Source organism: Pundamilia nyererei, unplaced genomic scaffold, assembly GCF_000239375.1.
Source record: "Pundamilia nyererei isolate P.nyererei 1_Seehausen unplaced genomic scaffold, PunNye1.0 scaffold00303, whole genome shotgun sequence".
NCBI lineage: Eukaryota > Metazoa > Chordata > Actinopteri > Cichliformes > Cichlidae > Pundamilia > Pundamilia nyererei.
In genome coordinates, this window is record NW_005187704.1 from 10,407 (window position 1) to 26,847 (window position 16,441).

A 16,441-nucleotide genomic window follows, 5' to 3' on the forward strand; every position below is an offset into this window, starting at 1 on the left:
AGTGATGTCAGTGTTTTGCAGCATGTGGTTGTGAATCTACCTGTTCAGTGGCGTTAGCAGTGAGGATCTGGTGTTGCTGGGTGGTGCTGTTGAGCTTGTCAATCAGCTGCTTGATCTCAGTCATTTCATTCTCTATAACATACAAGCTGAGAACTCCATACAGCTCTCCGTCATCCTCCTTCTCAAGGATCAGCACATCTTTGTTCAGCTGGGAAAGACGACGCTCCAACCCCAGCAGCAGACTCTCCAGCTCCACAGTCTGCAGAGGCAGCAGTGATTAAGCAGGAATGGAGACAAACAGCATGAGAGCTTTAAAAGACTAGTTACCTTCCCTGGGGTGATGTTGCTGTTGCAGTCTGATACGTTGGTTTCAACTATCCTGAGTTTTTCATGAGGGAATGCCTTCTCTGAGTTATTCAGCTCGCATGCACACTTTTCTCGTGGAGGAGCCTGAAATTTAAATGTATTTTCAAGTGAAATAAGCAGCAGCATTTAGTGGTATTTGGTATTTGTTACTTCATTCAAAATGGATATTTTATCATTTAAAGGAAGTCTTCAGTATTTCTTACCTGATGGGTGAATGTGAGCAGAGCACACAGTGAAATGATCACGTACAGCTTCATGGTGAATCACAGAGAGCAGAGCTGAACAAAACCATCTGTAAACTGCTGCAGCAGCTTGTGAACATTCCCGCTAACCTCCGTATGTGAGGAAGTGGATGTGGGTGTGTTTGTATTTCATGCATCATGCATCTCAGTGACATTTGTCACTGTTTTTCATGACATTTTTTGTTAATTACAAAAACTTTTTGAAGTTGTTTTCCTCTTTTCACTGCTGTTCAGCACAGGACATTTAATCATCTACGAATTTAATCAATATGGATTCTCAGAGCCAATGGCAGTAATGACTTACGAAACACAACACTGCATTCTTCAAGATATGATTTTTCTGTGTTTACTGACATGCACATATTTTAGCAAACCCACTGCATCAACAAGTTTCTTTGCAGATTTAAAACTGTCAGTGCAATCGGAGTCTTTGCAACAGTTTGCTCAAATGCACTCTTAAACACTATTAGAACACACAACAAAAAACATAATACAAAATAAACTTTATACAATATATTTACTTACTATAATTTTACTGTATTTGCTACATACAGTAAAGTTTATGCTGGGAACATTTTTTGTTTTATAATGTGTATGAGTCACAGCTAAACCTGCGGTGACTTGAAAATGAGACAAGTCGTAAAATAGCCAGAGACTAAAATCACAATGTGTCCAATTGCACCATTTGAATTTTATATTTCGTTCTGGTCTTTATTATTCGTGCAGTGTGTTAGCCACTACCTCATTTTGGTGCACGCTAAGCTCTTTTAACCGTATCACGTGAGCAGTCTGTGCTAAAATAATGCATAATTTATTTATGCCTCATACAATACCAGACTTGGATTAGCAATACATATTTGTCCAAGAAATTCAAGAAATGTAAATTATTTTATTATTTTTATCTATTTAATTTTCCCAACACATAACATTTGTCACTCCCCTAAGCGTCTCATAGTAACGTAAAAGGTACCCTTTTGTCCTTATGAAACGCTCTGAACAGAAAGCCACTTAAGACACAGTGGCAAGACACACTTGAAGCACAGGCTCCAGCCATCCATTCCAGCCCTAACCCTAACCTTAACCATACACATAGTGTTTTCCAAAGTGATTCAGGATCTGAAAGTGAACAGATTTGAGCTTCATGTCACACATAAAACACATTTATAGATTCAACCTGCTCTCATGCCGACGACTATGACAAATTGTGGTATGTTACGTGTTGAGATGAGAACGTGTTGAATAATATTACGAACTGCAGGCAGGTCAGTTTAACACCAGGACTTTTTCACAATATGCTGTAGACAATTTATGATGTAACATATGTGATATGGACCTTCCCTAAAAAATGTATCAAAGGAAGCTGTCATGAATTTACTAAAGAAATTAAAAATGTGTTCATACCACAGTTTTGTTCTGTGGAGTATGATAAAGACAGCTCTCAGGTGCTAGACACAGCTCCCGACTTCTCTGACAAAAACTAGAGACCACAAAGACAACAGGTGGAAAACCACAATGAAATGAATCAAACAAGAGTGGACAAAGAACATGAATCCAGATTCCAAGATGGGTATTTCACGGCCATTTGAAATTGTCCCTTATACAAGACTGAGGTCTCCAACTGGAAGCAGTCCATCTATTTTTTGCCACCATATTAAAGACATCAGATAAACAGAAGGTTAAGCAAACATAGCAACAGTAATGTTAGGCAGTGGATGTCAAGAACCAAGTACAGTCTATCTGACAACACAAAGATAATTGTCTGTTTTGATACAGACATCTCTTAAACCTTTATTTATTGAATAATCACCAGAGATAAAGTTTTGTGTACAGGTAGCAGTCTAAACCTGTTGTAATAACACTCTGTTAACACTATTACAGTCTGCTAGTCAATAAGCATTCATAGCTCAGTGCTGTGGCTGGATGATGCAATAAGACCCTGCATAAACGCAGACGGTGACTAATATGTACCCTTGGTTTTTTAGGCTTCATAGAGACTTACGTGCAGAATTTTTGTTGTGGATCCTGTAACAGTGAAGTTTTAGGAACAGAAAGTGCCCACTTTGCACTCAGACTGCAATAATAATTTTTTATTTTTATATTGTGGTTTGTGTTATGCATACAATGTCTTAGCAATGGTTGAATTTAATGTGTTCTAAGCCCTTTAACTGCTTTACATACACCAAGTCTCCGGTAATACCTTTAGCACAGAGTTTGATTATGTTTTAAAGTATTGCAAACACATTTTTAGAAATTAAAAGGTTTCTTTTAGATTTTCAAATGAAGTCTGAGTTGGTCACTGATATATTTTAGTGGAATATAAGCACTAAAAGAAAAGAATGGGCTTAAACTTAGTTATGCTTAGACTTAATAATCAATATGCTTTGTTCATATTTTCATTTTGAATTGGAAATGTTAAATTTGATTAATTTGCTGTGCAGATGTGCATTAGAAGATTTAATTTGTGTTCTGGTTCAAAAGTAGTTCACTTAGGTCTTGGCAATTAGAGGACAACACAAATGGTCATTTAAACTAACATCTACTGCACAGCTCATAACATGTTTTCCAAAGAAGTGCTCTTTTCTTAGGCCTTGGGGCCATTGTTGTGGTCAGCGCCAAAGATGATTTAGACTTTAGAGGGTAAAGGATCAGTTATTCATTTTGTAACAGCTGTAACAAAATAAGTAGTTTAAAGCAGGGGTCTCGGACTCCAGAACTCAGATTTTAGATGTGTCCTTGATCCAACAAAGCTGATTTAAATGGCTAAATTACCTCCTCAGCATGTCTTGAAGTTCTCCAGAGGCCTGGTAATGAACTATTTCAGGTGTGTTGACCCACGGTGAGATCTACAACCTGCAGGACACCGGCCCTCAAGTCCTGGGGTTACGAGACCCCTGGTTTAAATCAAATACAGCTTAGATAAATTTGGCAATATTGCATTTCAGCAAATGGTTTAATGTAATTCATTAGAATGTTAGGGGGCAAAAACACAAAAGTATTTGTCACCTCAAACACAAAAATATTGACTCTCATTAGAATTTTTTTTTTACTTTTATATAAAGTCAGTTAAAGGTGTCATTAAAACATCTCTTAAGTCAGTAAAAGACAAAAACAAAAAAATTGGCAAACTAACTAATAAAATTAGCAAATTATTAAACACTGACCATTACTATGAAAATTAACCTTAAAAGTTACCCCATATATGAAGGTTTTTCAGCCCTTTTTTCTGACCTTCATGAATATTTATTTTACTGGAGCAGTTATTTGAATCGAATCTTTTATGAATTTACTCAAAAATCACTTTATAGTAAACCATGTTGGAGTCAGAGTAGACATGTAGTGTCTGGTCCACAGGGCTGTAGTTCAGGGCTTGAATGTTGGGAGAAATCTTGCTGATGAAGATGCCTAGGTTGAACCGCTCCTTCCCCGTCACGGTATTGAAGGAGTAAAAGATCTCCTCGAGCTCTTGGTTGACGTAACGTGTGGCGTAGAGAACACCGCAGGCCATGAAGGTATTGGTCACCGCCTGCTTGTACACTGACGTTTGCCAGGTCTTTCCAAGTGCTGGTGGTTCACCCCCCTCCACCTTGGACAGGATCATGTTGCCAAAGTCCAGGGAGGTGGTGAAGACCACCCAGACACCAGATTCATCTGTTGCAAGATCCAGATCAGTGTATGGGTAACACTCCTCAAGGTGGCAGAAGTTAGCCTTTGAGTTATATCTGGTTAACAGAGGACAACAGTGAATGTTTTACACTTAAAAAGCAACTCTTATTCATAAATGAGTGTTTCCATCATAGTTGTGTTTCATATTCTTGCAGTAATGAGCTCAAAAAAAAGTTGTGGAAAAAAACCTAGTGCCTTGGTGTAGTTCTAAGGTAGTAACGTGTTTGGTGGTGAGGTTGAAATGACAAACAGCATCTCGGTTGTAACAGTTGTAATACAAAGCCCCTCCATACAGAACATTATTTGGACCCTGGATGGTGTTGGTAGTTGGGTTAGAGGTGTGGATGTAGACATTTCCTGGCAGGAAAAGAAGTGAAAGGAGAAGAAGCAGTGTGATGGGGAAACTCAAATTTAAGTATCATTGGTTGTGTTTTTAGAGAACGAATAAGCAATTTAGATCTACACAGTATGACACATTAAAATATGCACAGTTAGTAAAGCATCAATACATAACATTGTTTAATAGAACTTTATCAGGTAATGACTTAAATTATTCTCTTATGAGAACTATTTACTAGAGTATCTCCTAGGAAGTCTTCCAGTGCAGGTGAAGTTGTTACTTTCTTGCAAACATTTTACAATTTATTTCAAAGAATATTCACAGTTTATTTAAACGTAATATTTGCTAGAAACTGCACCCGATGCTACTTTAGTAAGTTTTTTGTTGTTGTTGTTGTTGTTGTTGTTGTTAAATTACAGTGCATGTTAACTTTCTAATGATCTGTATAACCGGACTTCAACATTTGTGAAGCTCTGCAGTCACTGTCATTCTCATTTATTTTCAGTAACACAAGTTAAAGGAAAACAGGTCTTCATTGTCTTTAAAAAATCTCAAAGGAATTCGATCCTGTCATCGGCCACTTCAAAGGGACGACTGGCACGTTTGACACTACACAGCAGTTCCTTACCTGGGGCACTCACCCCCCTAATGAGAGAGTTCAGGCTGGAGTAAAAACGAATGTAGTTGGAGTATCTGTTGTTGGAAGTCATCATCACCAACCAATACCAGTTTTCTTTCCCTTTCTCTGGTTTGGGATCACAGCCCCAGGCTCCATAAGAATACAAGCCAGGATACTCTCCTTCTGTGTAGAACACTGGCCCGGTAACACTAACAAGCCGGCTGCGAGGACAAGTACCTGAAGGAAAATTAAAGTGTGTATTAACTGTGAGCCATACTAGTCCTATAGAGGTTTCAACCTCTTAACAATCGCAAGTGAGGCATAACTCACCCTGTGGAAGCTGTGGAAGCTGGGTGAGTGCCTTCACTTCCTTTTTGCAACTGTCCAGGTCTGTCCTCAGAACCTCGATGGTTTGTCGTCCCTTTATCACCTGCATGGTGTCGAACTTCTCCAGCGCTTTCATTTCTGTTTTCATGATCTCCAGCTGAGAGAAAGAAGACATTCAAATGTGGAGCCAAACAGAGAAAAATGTATTTCTTAACATGGCTTGATACTCCACAAATCAACAAAAGGGCACTCAAAACAATGAATATACAGAATATGTTTAACAGAATTAAATGTCACTGTTCTGCTAACACCATCTATAATATCGAATAGTGAAAACACAATAGTAGATGTACACTTCAGGGTGATGTCAGTGTTTTGCAGCATGTGGTTGTGAATGTACCTGGCGAGTGGCGCTAGCAGTGAGGATCTGGTTTTCCTTGGTGGTGCTGTTGAGCTTGTCAATCAGCTGCTTGATCTCATTCATTTCATTCTCTATAAGATACAGGCTGAGAACTCCATACAGCCCTCTGTCATCCTCCTTTTCCAGGATCAGCACATCTTTGCTCAGCTGGGTAAGACGTTGCTCCAACCCCTGCAGTAGACTCTTCAGCTCCACAGACTGCAGAGACAGCAGTGGTTAAACAAACAAACAGTATGACACTATGAGTCGCAGGGTAACTTACCTTCTGTGGGATGATGTTGCTTTTGCAGTCTGATGTACTGCTTTCAACTTTTCTGAGTTTTTCATGGGGGAATATTCTCTCTGAGTTATTCAGCTCGCATGTACACTCTGTATGCTCCTGAAAATGTAAGGGTGGTGTATTATGAATTGTACTAAAGTTTTAAAAAGATTTCTATGTGACCTGAGGCTTCAGTGTTTCTTACCTGCTTGGTGATGGTGAGCAGAGCACACAGTGGAATGATCACATACAGCCTCATGTTGGACCAGAGAGAAAATTTTGTGTCTGACTGAAGCAGCAACATCAAACTTGTGAGGAATTGTGCGAACGTCGAGAGAAGAAATAAAAAATGTTGACAATCACAGACACAGAACGAAAGCGAGAGAAAGCACGACACAAAGAGAGAAAGAGAACAACTTAAACAAGAAACAATAGCCACAAAGAGGAAAAAAGAAAAACACACTGTTACTACAGATACTGCAACACAGTGAAATAAAAGCAACAATAAAAAAATGCAGAAAACTATTACACCTTAACTGAATAAGCACATTCCTGTGCATCTGATAATAAAACTTGGAATACGTGGAATATACAAAGATAATCCAAACAACTGATTCATGCACCTTTTTTTGAGGATTTTAAGGACATTTCATATGCAGCTTCTCTCAATGGAAGATGTAGTAACAGGTTTCAGGAACAGGAAGTGAAAATTCTACATGAGTGCAAAAAATACCACGGAAAGAAAAATCATGTCATGTCCAATTATACCATTCACAATTAATTTTTAACTCTAGAGGTTGCTATCCATGCTATGTTTTAGTCACCACCACGTGGTTTTTGTGCCTGTTAAGTGTTCAAATTGTGCAGTTGTTATCGCTACTCGTGCTACACAACTGGAATTGGTGATATCCTGTACGCTTGCTCAGTTCAGTTTAATTTAACTGATTTGAATTGTAATGTATTTTTATGGGTTGATTAACTCACCACCCAATAACATTTAGGATGTGAGGAAAACAATTTGTATAGTTTTGAAAAAATGTATCATGTTTTTCCTTTTTTATATATGAAATATCGATAAACATATCTGGTAAACGTTTGAGGTCTCCATTCTCATATGTTGTCTTTTATAATTATTGACAAAAACCAGCAAACAGAAATGAGTCAACTGGAGAAAGACTGAAAGATTTTAAAGCAACACATTCTCTTCCCAAAACGTAACATACCGACGCTATCGCCGTGTCTCAATTCCTAGGCTGCATCCTGCTGCATTTGTAGACCGATTAAGGCACAGCCAGGGGACGAAGGCTGTCCCAATTCGAAGGATACTACATATGCAGCTGACAGATGTGTCCCTCATTTCGGGTGTATCCTTCGTGGCCCAACCTATCCCAGAACTCATAGCGCGGCCCAGCCAATTCCAGTTTCCAACAATCGTGGCAGCTACTTACTTTTAATATTAGTCTTATTACTACTTTCTGTGTGACAAAATAAACCTTTAAGATCTTTTCAGACAAGAATGTAACAGTGTACTGAAAATATAGTAAAACACAATTTACTTGTTTTTTAAATATATTTTTTTGTACATATGCATATTTTGATTGTAAAAATACATTCAGAAATGTATCATAATTTCCCAAATATTTGTCTGTTATGTGAGAGAATGATCTGTTAAATTCAAATGTAATACTATGGAAAAATATATAAAATGATCAAAAAGGAATGAGAATAATCAATAATTAAAGGAGTAATTTCAATAATTCGGAGGTAACAAGAGAAAATATAATTAATAGGAATAAAAACTAAAAAAAACATATAAAACATTGCACGGCCACGCTGTGCTAATTATATATTTTAAAAAATAAATGTAGAGTAGTGATGGTAAATTTGGTTCTTTTTACTGAATTGAGTTTTAATGAGTCACTCACCAAAGTGAATCGGGTTTTGTGAGTCATTTGATTCACTGAGTCAGTCGACCAGAGAGTGCAAAAAATGTGAAGATGAATGATTCTAAAAGAAAACAACTATTTTATAGAGCAAAAAAGAGCAAAAACATTTCTAAAATTAAGCAATTTCCTATCAAAATTGCTTAATAAACATTTATTTATTTTTATTTTATTTTAATATATTTTTATTTTTTATTTTATTAGTATTTTCCTTAAATGTGTTAAATATATATTTTCTCATCTAAATGTCCACTGAGCTGTGAGCCAGGGGCTGGTAATGCGCCTTAACATTGGTTGCCAACCAAGAGGAAGAAGAAGCTGTGAGCCAGGAGGGAGAGGGTGAGTGAGTCCTGAGTGAGTCCTGAGTGATTCGCTTACGATTCAGCACAGGAGGGAGGGGGTGAGCTAGTCCTGAGTGATTCGCTTACGCTTACAATTCAGCAGGAGGGAGGGGGTTAGTGAGTGAGTGAGTGATTTGTTCGCTCTATGTTTCAGCACAGGAGGGAGGGGTTAGTGAGTCCTGAGTGATTCGTTCGCTCTATGATTCAGCACAGGAGATAGGGGGTTAGTGAGTCCTGAGTGATTCGCTTAGGCTTACGATTCAGCACAGGAAGGAAGGGGTTAGTGAGTCCTGAGTGATTCGTTCGCTCTATGATTCAGCACAGGAGGGAGGGGGTGAGCGAGTGAGTGAGTGATTTGTTCGCTCTATGATTCAGCACAGGAGGGAGGGGGTTAGTGAGTCCTGAGTGATTCGTTCGCTCTATGATTCAGCACAGGAGATAGGGGGTTAGTGAGTCCTGAGTGATTTGCTTAGGCTTACGATTCAGCACAGGAAGAAAGGGGTTAGTGAGTCCTGAGTGATTCGTTCGCTCTATGATTCAGCACAGGAGGGAGGGGGTGAGCGAGTCCTGAGTGATTCGCTTACGATTCAGCACAGGAAGGGAAGGGGTGAGTAGCTCAAATGTGCTGTTAGCATGTTAGCAGAGCGATGCTACTCTGAACCGAGGAGCTATATTTCTTAATGTGAGCTTCTACTCAGGGTTTTTTCTTCCAGTTCAGAGCAGAAATTTTTTTGTTATGATACTGGATGTTGTGTTTTTCTCCACAATTTTAATTATAACCTACATACATTGCTGCTAACAGCAACAGGGATGAGTCAGTGAGTCAGTTGGGCTTGTGAATCATGATTCATGAGTCAGTAAAGTGATTCTCGAGTATTGAACGATTCGTTCATGATTCGCGCATCACTAATGTAGAGGTAGGAATTGCAATTAATATGAATCTCAAAGTATTCACAACATTCCTGAACAGAAATAGGCCACTGCACCTGGGGTGAGGGTGTGGCCATGAAAACAATGTGACATGCCATTGGATGTTGGGACACATAATAACATGACACTAAGCATCGGCCAATGAATGTGAACTAACAACCACAAGGTCGCGGGTATGGGTGTACTGTAGGAAAATCCTAATATAAAAGTATTTTACTGTGCATTTTACAGTTTTGTTCTGTTCTTGTAGAATATCATTAGTTACGTAAATAGACTGTGATTTCACATTTCAAATGTAAATTAACGTTAAATCACTGTGATGCCAATGTTCACATTTTGGACAGAGAGGACAGATGTTTTGAAAGAGGAGTGAAAGAAGCCATCTATGTCCACTGTGAGCGACCATCTTTGAACAGAGGCGGGGGTTTACGACACCAACTGTCTGCCATCTATAATCCACTTTTGAGTTAATGATTTCACAAATATCTGTCCGTTATTTGAAAGATTGAATTGTTGAATTCAAATGTAATGCTATGGAAAAGTATATAACATGATTCCTATAAGCTTGTGTTACATCACATAAGTATTATTATCATTGCTATTTAGGGCAATCGTGGCTCAAGAGTTGGCAGTTCGCCTTGTGATCACAAGGTTGCCGATTCGAGCACCGGCTCGGACAGTCTCGGTATTGTGTCCGTGGTCAAGACTCTTCACCTACTGGTAATGGCCAGAAGGGCTGATATGGCAGCCTCGCCTCTGTCAGTCTGTCCCAGGGCATGCAATCCATTATTATTTAAACCAACTGCTAACTGTATATTTCTGTATATTTACGTATTATGATTCTTATTGCCACATTCATTGACCTTGTTTATAGGTGATTTCATTGTTTGATCACGTCAAAATGTTCCTAATTTAATGTCTAAAAGCACTTGGAAAAGGCAGAATCCCAAGTAAAATTGGCGCAACAAACTCTATTTTCATTACTGAAAATAACTGTATTTTTATGAGAAAGTTATTTTCTGTTATTTTACGGTAGTATTTTGGCGCCCCAGCTGCTGGAATATTACCGTTTTTTTAAGATGTTTTTTTTAACAGTGCACATAAAGGCAGACAGTGACTAATACGTGCATCTATTTTGAAGATTTAGAGAGTCATACATGCTGAATCTTAGTTGTAGATCCTGTAATGGTAAAGTTTCAGGAACTGAAAGTGTCCACTTTGAGTCAGACCGCAATAATAATTAGATTTTTTTTAATTCTGTGGTTTGTGTTATACATGCAACATCTTACAGTAAATCATTTATTGTGCTCTTTTAACAGTCTCCAAGTTTCCAATGATAATTTATGATAACGTATAAGGTTTCGTTGCTAAGCAAGTACATGTTTAGAAGTTGCTACTTTTCATTACATATTAATATGTCAATGTAAATGCCTACCTTTTAGGGTACGTAACAGAGATTAGAAGGGCTTAATTTTTTACTTTTTTATTCAGAACTGATAAAAATAGTTTAACATAAAAAAGGTGATAGAATTTAAAAAGTGTCTCTTGTTATTTAGTTTCTAAGAGTGTATCACTTTTATCTAAGTTCACCCTTGCAAAAATCAGATTAATTTGTTACAATATGCTAAAAGGGCCGTTTCCATTGGTTACAGGTTTTAACATTTTAATGTTAAAGTAAATGTATAACATCTGCCAGTAGTAATCTATAATAATTTAAAAAATTAAAAAAATTAATAAAGTAGGAAATAATCCTGTTAGGAAGGAATGAAAACATTTGGAAATGAGAGCTGATAAATTAACAATACATGAAGGAAGTGGGAGGGGTCCTACAGAAGTCCAGCTTGATGCTTTTAGTTGTGTCATCCAATTGCTTTTAAGTCTGTGACGCAACCCATCAGTGACAGGAAACAGGCCAGCAGGCTGTGTGTTTGTTGTCAGTGAGTTTATTAGAGAAAACAGAGGAGCACTGTGTGTGTTTGTGTGTGTGCATCTTTATTGGTCCAGTCTTAGTTTTTCCAGCTAAACATGCTGCAGATACTTCTATTGCTACTGCTGTCATCCACGGTAAGTTACACTTCAAAGCTAATGATTTAATATGGTATTTTAGGAGAAAAAGTTATTTGAGTAGCCCGTGAACAGTTCCTCAGGATTTAACCTGCTGTACCCACAATCAGGCTGACAGCCGGAGTCAGCGAGTGTCGGGCTACAAGAAGGCAAATGCATGTGTGTGCCAGCTAAACTCCACCATGTGGCTGTTCCCTGCTCAGAAGTTTAAGTACGTGTTGGAGGAAGTTCACACCTGTGAAGGATCTCTGAATAACCTACAAGAAGAGGTAAGAACTCATGTAGCATTATTTTACTCACCTCTGCTACTTAAGCATAAGTACCAATTGCAATATTATTGTTTCATTATTTATAATTTTTTTATTATCACATATACTATATATTGGTATGTAATTTTTAAATGTATGTGTTACTGAAGTTTATATTTTCATATCATTCCTCTGCCACCTTCAACAGATTTATTATTGAACACCAAAAAGATTTGTGGGATTCATATTGAAAACTAGAAAACCTATGGCTTGTTTGTCTTGTTAAACTTACATTATCAGTTGGGATTTAAATACACAGCCGGGGTCCACGGTGTTTTATTTTTCAGTTATATTCCACATTGGCCTTTTGGAATCTCTTTTCTATAAGTACCTCCTCGTTTATTATACTCTTATACTGAAATTTGATATGATATGAGAAAGTATGCACAGTAAAATTTGTAAAATAATATAATGTAAAATAATCACTTTTCATAACCATTTCAATATTTGATATTAAATACTTTAAAAAAGTTTAAAAAGCAAAAACACTGAAATACCCACAGAATTGATTTCCTGTTACCATTAATTTTATGTTATTGTCTGCCAGATAATATTTCAACTTCAGTCTGGGATCAGAATATCACAGGATTTTTTTGTCTGCATTTCTTGCAGCTGACGTTCTCTAGCCAACGTCTCCCTCTGATCCAGGATCAGTTTACCAACTTTACGGCTCGGCTGGAACCCTACAACTACCTGCATTTCAGGGGCCTGTATACAGAACTGTCCCTGCGCCAGCTGGGCCAGGAGCTCAGCCAGTTACAGGTGGACATCGATGTGGTCCACAGCCAGCTTAACAACTCCGAGACACAGAAACTCTCCAAAGAGGTAGAGCTAAAATAGCAAATGGCAGCAAAATACAACAGAAAGAAAAGATTTAATGTCATACTATGTCAGGTCACATGTGACCTGTTGTGATGTAACAGAATTATCAATAGAATAATATTATATCCATTTCTGATAGGCTGATAGACTACATAAACATGTAAACAAGATGCAAACAATAGACACGCTTAACATGAAGACTGTGAAGGAGAAACTGCGCTACCTAAAGAATAATGTGGAGACCTGCAAGTCAATCCCCAAAGACTTCAGAGGTATGTGTGTGTGTGTGTGTGTGTGTGTGTATGTGTGTGTGTGTGTGTGTGTGTGTGTGGTGTACATGTTTAGATATCTTTGTGAGGACAGAAAATTAACATGCTGCTATACTTATGCGGACGAAATGCCCGTTCACACGAGTTTGAGGCTCAAAATGTGATTTTAGTGTCAGGGTTACAACAGGGTTAGGGTTAGGCATTAATTTTTGATGGTTAGGTTTAGACTAGGTGGCTGGGGAAAGCATTATGTCAATTAGATGTCCTCACTATGATATGAAAAAACTGTGGGTGTGTGGGATTGTCAGTGAGAGACAATTATCAATTAATTTGTAATAATCAATTATTCCTGAACACAGTATTTCTCAGTGATTGGGGTATTGGATTTTCTTTGTATTTTGATTCTACCTATGCACAAGGAATGGTGGAGAAGACCCAGTACAAAGCCGTGTCACTCAAGAACTACAAGAACTAGCTTATTTTCCCTGATCCTGTCTGAAAATAATATTTGAGCCAAACAGACACTCTAAATAAATAAATGATCCCGATAGGTGACAATGATTGACTGTATCTTATTATCTCCTTCAGAAACCTCCTGATCTTTCTGTCTTTCCAGGTCATGACAGGCACTGCCTCAGAGGTCTGATCACCAACATCAGTGACCCTATCACAGCTAAAGTCAGTCCTCATGGTAAGAGCTACATCTCTGGTTCGTGGGGAAAACAAGCCCAGAAAGAGAGCGATGGGCAGAAGAACAGTTACTGGGTTCAACCTCTGCTCAGCAGCCACATCTGGGGCAACACTGTGCGCCTTTACCAAACCTATGAAGACCTCATGGCCTCAACAAACCACAGAGAATTTACCTTTGCTTCATCTTACAGTCATCCCAGCACAAATGAAGGTCCGAACGCCGTCCTGTATGGCGAGGCTCTGTATTATCACTGCTACCGCTCTGCAGACATTTGCCGGTACGACCTGGAGACCAACGAGGTCAAACGGGTGACTCTTCCAGGCACCGGTGTGGGTTTCAACAACAAGTTCCCCTATTGTTACTACGATTGCCGGCTCAATAGTGATGTTGATGTAGAGGCAGATGAAACAGGGCTGTGGGCTCTCTATGCCACTATAGGTAACCATGGTAACCTCGTGATCAGCCGCTTAGTTTGGGACAGCGAGGTGAAGAGTCTCAACGTGACACAGACGTGGGAAACGAGGCTGTTCAAGAAGGCAGTAAGTAACGCCTTCATGGTGTGCGGTGTGATGTACGCAACTCGTTACGTTAATGAGTACCGGGAGGAGGTGTTCTACGCCTTTGACACAGCCACAGGCAAAGAAGACAACTCACTAGCAATACCACTGGAGAAGGTAGCTAAAGCAGTGGCTAGTCTGAGCTACAATCCCACCAACAAGCAGATCTACATGTACAACGATGGATACTTGCTGGCCTACCAGGTTTACTTCTGATCTAAAGCTTGTTAAACAGTAAGAAAAAAGCAATGATTTAAAGTTCAGTTTGAGGACTATTTTATGCAAGCAATACAAATATCACAAATATGTCATGTATGCTGTAAAAAATTTAAAAAATCTATCTATCTATCTATCTATCTATCTATCTATCTATCTATCTATCTATCTATCTATCTATCTATCTAGGCCTAGCTTGAGAGTACACGTTAATATTTTAGCTGTTATGGGGCTACAACTCTTTATGCTTCCACTACCATGGGGGCTGCTTTGGACTTTATCTTCCATATCTGCTTCCATTGCTGCACATGGACGTCCCTCTCCTGTCCTGGTTCTGCTGGAGGTTCCTTCCTGTTAAAAAGGAGTTTTTCCTTTCCACTGTCGTCAAATCACTTGCTCATTGGAGTGATATGATTGTTGTGTTTTCTCTGTTTTTTTATATTATTATGGGGTTTTTACAATATAAAATGCCTTGAGGGAAGTGTTGTTGTGACTTAGTGCTATATAAATAAAACTGAACTGAATTCAAATTTAGGGTTTTGGTGTTGTAGAAACTATGTAATGTAAATGAGAAAGTAAACACTATTTCAAATTTAGGGTTTTGCATATTAGCAAATATTAACAAAAATCATTGGAACCTTAAAAGAAAATTATTTAAATACAAACTCAGATGAAAACATGACATATTTCATCATGTCACTTATTTAACAAAAAATATAATCAATGTGAAAAATTAAGTGCAGTGTACTCTATGATTCAGTAAATTGTAGAGACACGTGTATAATCTTTTTGAGAAACTTTATCAGTCAGTCAGATTATTATTGACACATTTTGACTCTCTTTTCTTTACAAAAATTGTTCATTCGATTAAGGTTCTCAGGCATTGATTTGTGCACTTGTATTATGAACCATAAATGTGTAACATTTTATCTGATACTTGAAGGAGAAACTTAAATGTTAACCATTGTAAATTTCAGTCATTGTAAATGTACTGTAAAAAATTTAATTAAATTAAAAAAACTTTTTCTACTCAGATTTTATGTTTTTTGTTAATACAGTATGTCAAAATGAAAACATAACTGTAAATTCAGACATGTGAGGTCGTGCTGAAAACAATGATACCAAACAAAAATAGTTTTTAAAGGTGAAATGTAGAGGAAACATCAAAAGTAGTTAAAAATGGCCAATTATACCCTGGACCCCATAGGGTTAAAAAAATGTTTAACCCTCTGGGGTCCAGGCACAGTAAGGCAATAGTTACTTTTCAAGTAATTAATTACTTTTAGAATCTTGTAACTCAGTTACTAACTCAGTTACTTTTTGAAGAAGTAACTATAATTAATTACTTAAAGTAACTTGCCCAACACTGCATATTAAAAAAAAGCTAGTAAATACATTGTACTAACAAGTTGACAATCTGTTTGAATTTAATTTACTTATTTAGATAACTGCTACGCTAATGTCACTGCAAGGATTTCTCCACAAATCTCAAAACAACAATCTTGTGACTTTTATGAGAATATGACATTTGTATGTTTACATAAAAAAAGATATAATAACATAGTTAGACTGACTCTGAACATTAAAACCACTACACTGTAAATTATTGATTTTATTAAATAAAGAGAGTACAAGGCAAAGATGAACCTTTTATTTGCACTGGTTGAATTAGCTTAATGGAGAAATACATTGTTTATGAAATGTGATGCATTAAACATGAAACATCTTGAGGAAAAACGGTGTTGGCTATACCATGTTTTACTCGAGCACCTATTTGAATTTCAGACTTTTATAGAAATCAATCAATTTTGCAGAAATGAAACAACAACATCAATTTACCCAAACAACACCTTGTAGGAAACCATGTTGGAGTCACAGTAAGCATGCAGCATCTGGTCCACAGGGCTGTAATTTAGGCTTTGAATGTTGGTAGACATTTTGTTCATGAAGATGCCAATGTTGAACCTCTCCTGTCCCGTCACGGTGTTGAATGAGTAAAAGATCTCCTCGACCTCCCTGTTAATGTAACGTGTTGCATAGAGAACGCCACACGCCATGAAGGT

At 37.7% G+C, this 16,441-nt stretch overlaps 2 protein-coding genes across 2 annotated transcripts in view; one reads left to right on the forward strand and one right to left on the reverse strand.

Annotated features, from left to right (window-relative positions):
• The window catches only part of LOC102197829 (olfactomedin-4-like), a 21,532-nt gene that overhangs the window by 3,488 nt on the left and 1,603 nt on the right, over positions 1–16,441 (reverse strand). The window lies entirely within an intron of this gene.
• LOC102197549 (olfactomedin-like) lies at positions 11,390–14,452 on the forward strand. Its single transcript, XM_005751185.2, has 5 exons — positions 11,390–11,515; positions 11,626–11,784; positions 12,436–12,648; positions 12,785–12,917; positions 13,531–14,452. The coding sequence occupies exons 1-5, from the start codon at positions 11,477–11,479 to the stop codon at positions 14,376–14,378; spliced, it is 1,392 nt and encodes a 463-aa protein (XP_005751242.1). The 5' UTR covers positions 11,390–11,476; the 3' UTR covers positions 14,379–14,452.